The 2,159-nt window shown below is 66.2% G+C and overlaps 1 protein-coding gene across 1 annotated transcript; it reads right to left on the reverse strand.

The window, feature by feature from the left end:
• Window positions 1–393: 393 nt before the first annotated feature.
• RASSF10 (Ras association (RalGDS/AF-6) domain family (N-terminal) member 10) lies at window positions 394–1,923 on the reverse strand. Its single transcript, XM_006885405.1, has one exon. The coding sequence runs from the start codon at window positions 1,921–1,923 to the stop codon at window positions 394–396; it is 1,530 nt and encodes a 509-aa protein (XP_006885467.1).
• Window positions 1,924–2,159: the final 236 nt, after the last annotated feature.

Consider the following 2,159-nt stretch of genomic DNA (forward strand, 5'->3'; position numbering starts at 1 on the left):
GCTTTATGCCACAAACTGCTAGCTGCCATCATTCTTCCCCTCCAGAACAGGAGTGAAATTGTCGTAATACTTCTTTTCTGGTTTTGAAAATGGGCTCGGACCACGTCAATTTCCCTGGGGTGTTTGTTTCTCCTCTCCCTGCCTCCCTCCTTCGTTCTCCTAAAAGCATTGGAATTGAACAACGGTCTCCTCGTCCTCCACCGTCGCACGCGCTCCCCCGGAGCCAGAGGGGCGCGCTGCGGGCTCAGCAGGCCAAGCGCTCCCCCTGCCCCGCCGGGCTCTGCTGCCTGCCTGCCTGCGCGCCCAGCCCGGCTTGAAGTCCCTAAGACGGCCAGGCCAGTGCTTCTACAGGCAAAGGGGACGCGTCCGTGCCCCTCTCCTGCTCTCCTTCCACTACACAAGGGATTCGCACACAGGGACGGAATCTGAGTCCTGGCTGTGCATAGAGCTCAAACCCGTATCAGAGTCCTCATCGTTGCCAGGACAGCTCTTGGCCATTCCTCGGGCCTGGTCCACCCACACCTCGGCACAGCTGTGGGTCCGGGAATCCCTGGAGGGTTCCCCCGAGCCAGGAGGCTCATCCGGGACCACTGTCGACTCCAAAGTGTGCAAAGTCTGAAGAAGGCCCTGCAGCTCGCGCTCCTTGTTGTCCCACTGCTGCTGGCTGTAATCCAAGTCCGACTTGATGGCCTCCAGGTCCGTGTTGAGCCGGAGCCCTATGTAGAGGCTGGTACTCAGCTGCGTCCTAACTCGCTCCTGCTCCAGCAGTAGCTCGCCGTCGGGGCCACAGTCGGGCTCCGGGGGCTCTTCGCGCGCAGCCAGCTCTTCCTGGCGCCGGCGCATCCACCTCTGGTTCAACTCCTCTTGAATCTCAGTGGAGAGGCGCTCCAGCAATTCCTCCTGCTGCGCCCGCTGCTCCTGCAGCTGCAGCAGGTCGTCGCAGCGCCGGGACAGCTCCTCCAGCGCCGCTGCCTGCGCCTCGCCGTCCAAGGGCGCCGCGGCCGCCACCTCCTTCCCCTCTGCCGCCGCCTCGGGTTCCTCTCCTGGATCGAACTCGTCAAGCTCCAAGGCCGCGCCTGCCAAGTAGGTGTCCTGCACGTAGTTGACCCCGTGCCGCCGCATGCGGTCCAGGTGCACCTTGGCCTCGTAGCGGTCGATCTCCTGGTCCAGCTCCCGGAGCCGCTGCACCTGCTGCCTGATGGTGTGGTCCTGCGAGAGCACCAGATGCACCAGCGTCTCCATGCGCTCCACTGACGCGCTCTCCCGAGCCCGCGGCGACGACGAGCAGGACGAGGTGGTGGAAGACGACGTGGACGAACAGGGCGACGACGGTGGCTGCTGCTGGCGCCGCCGGTTGAGCTTGGCCAGCTTGCGGAAGGCCTTGCGCACCACCCGCCGCTGCTTCTCCTGGTTCATGGCCACGCTGGGTCGCGCCGGGGGGCCCCGGGCCGAGCAGGGGCGCTCGCGACTGAGCACCACGCGCGCCTCGGCGCTGCGGGGCCCGGTGTTGGGCAGGGACGCCTCGCTGCGCACCAGCACGAAGCGCACATTCTCTTGTTCGTCTCCCCAAGCTGTCCAGAGGCGCAAGATGCGCGTCTTGTTGGGCAGAATGCGCTCAAAGCCGCGCCACTTCTCCACGATGCAGTAGCACTGAGGGGGTCCGCACAACATGCCCTGCGGCAGCGCCTGGTCATCGTCCTCCTCGTCGTCCTCGTCGTCCGGAGGTTCTGGCAGCTCCCCGGGCCCTGGTGAGTCGCCGGCCAGTCCCCGCCGCCGGCCCCGCCGCTGCTTCCGTCGTCGCCGGCAGCCGTCCTCCAGCAGCACCCGCACAACGTCCGAGCAAGTGGTGCGGCGGGACAGGCCAGACACCAGCTTCTCCTCCTGGCAGATCCACACCGAAATCTTCTTCTCGGAGGGATCCATAGCGCAATCCGGATGCAGGAGGCGGGTCAGGTCCTGTTTGGCCCCGCCAGGGGACGTGGTGCCTTGCAGCTCCCGGGATAGGGAAGGTGCCCGGGACGCCCCAGCTCCAGAGCTCCAGGCAATTCTCCCCCGGCTGTGCACCGAAGGCAGGCGCCTCTGCGGCCGGGACAGCGGGCGTTCTCGGGACAGCAGCGCACCCCGACCGGGACTCCCGCCACTCTGGCTCTGCCCGCAGC

This window comes from Elephantulus edwardii, unplaced genomic scaffold (genome assembly GCF_000299155.1).
Source record: "Elephantulus edwardii isolate Elephantulus edwardi_28Jun2011 unplaced genomic scaffold, EleEdw1.0 scaffold00044, whole genome shotgun sequence".
In the NCBI taxonomy this organism is placed as follows: Eukaryota; Metazoa; Chordata; class Mammalia; order Macroscelidea; family Macroscelididae; genus Elephantulus; species Elephantulus edwardii.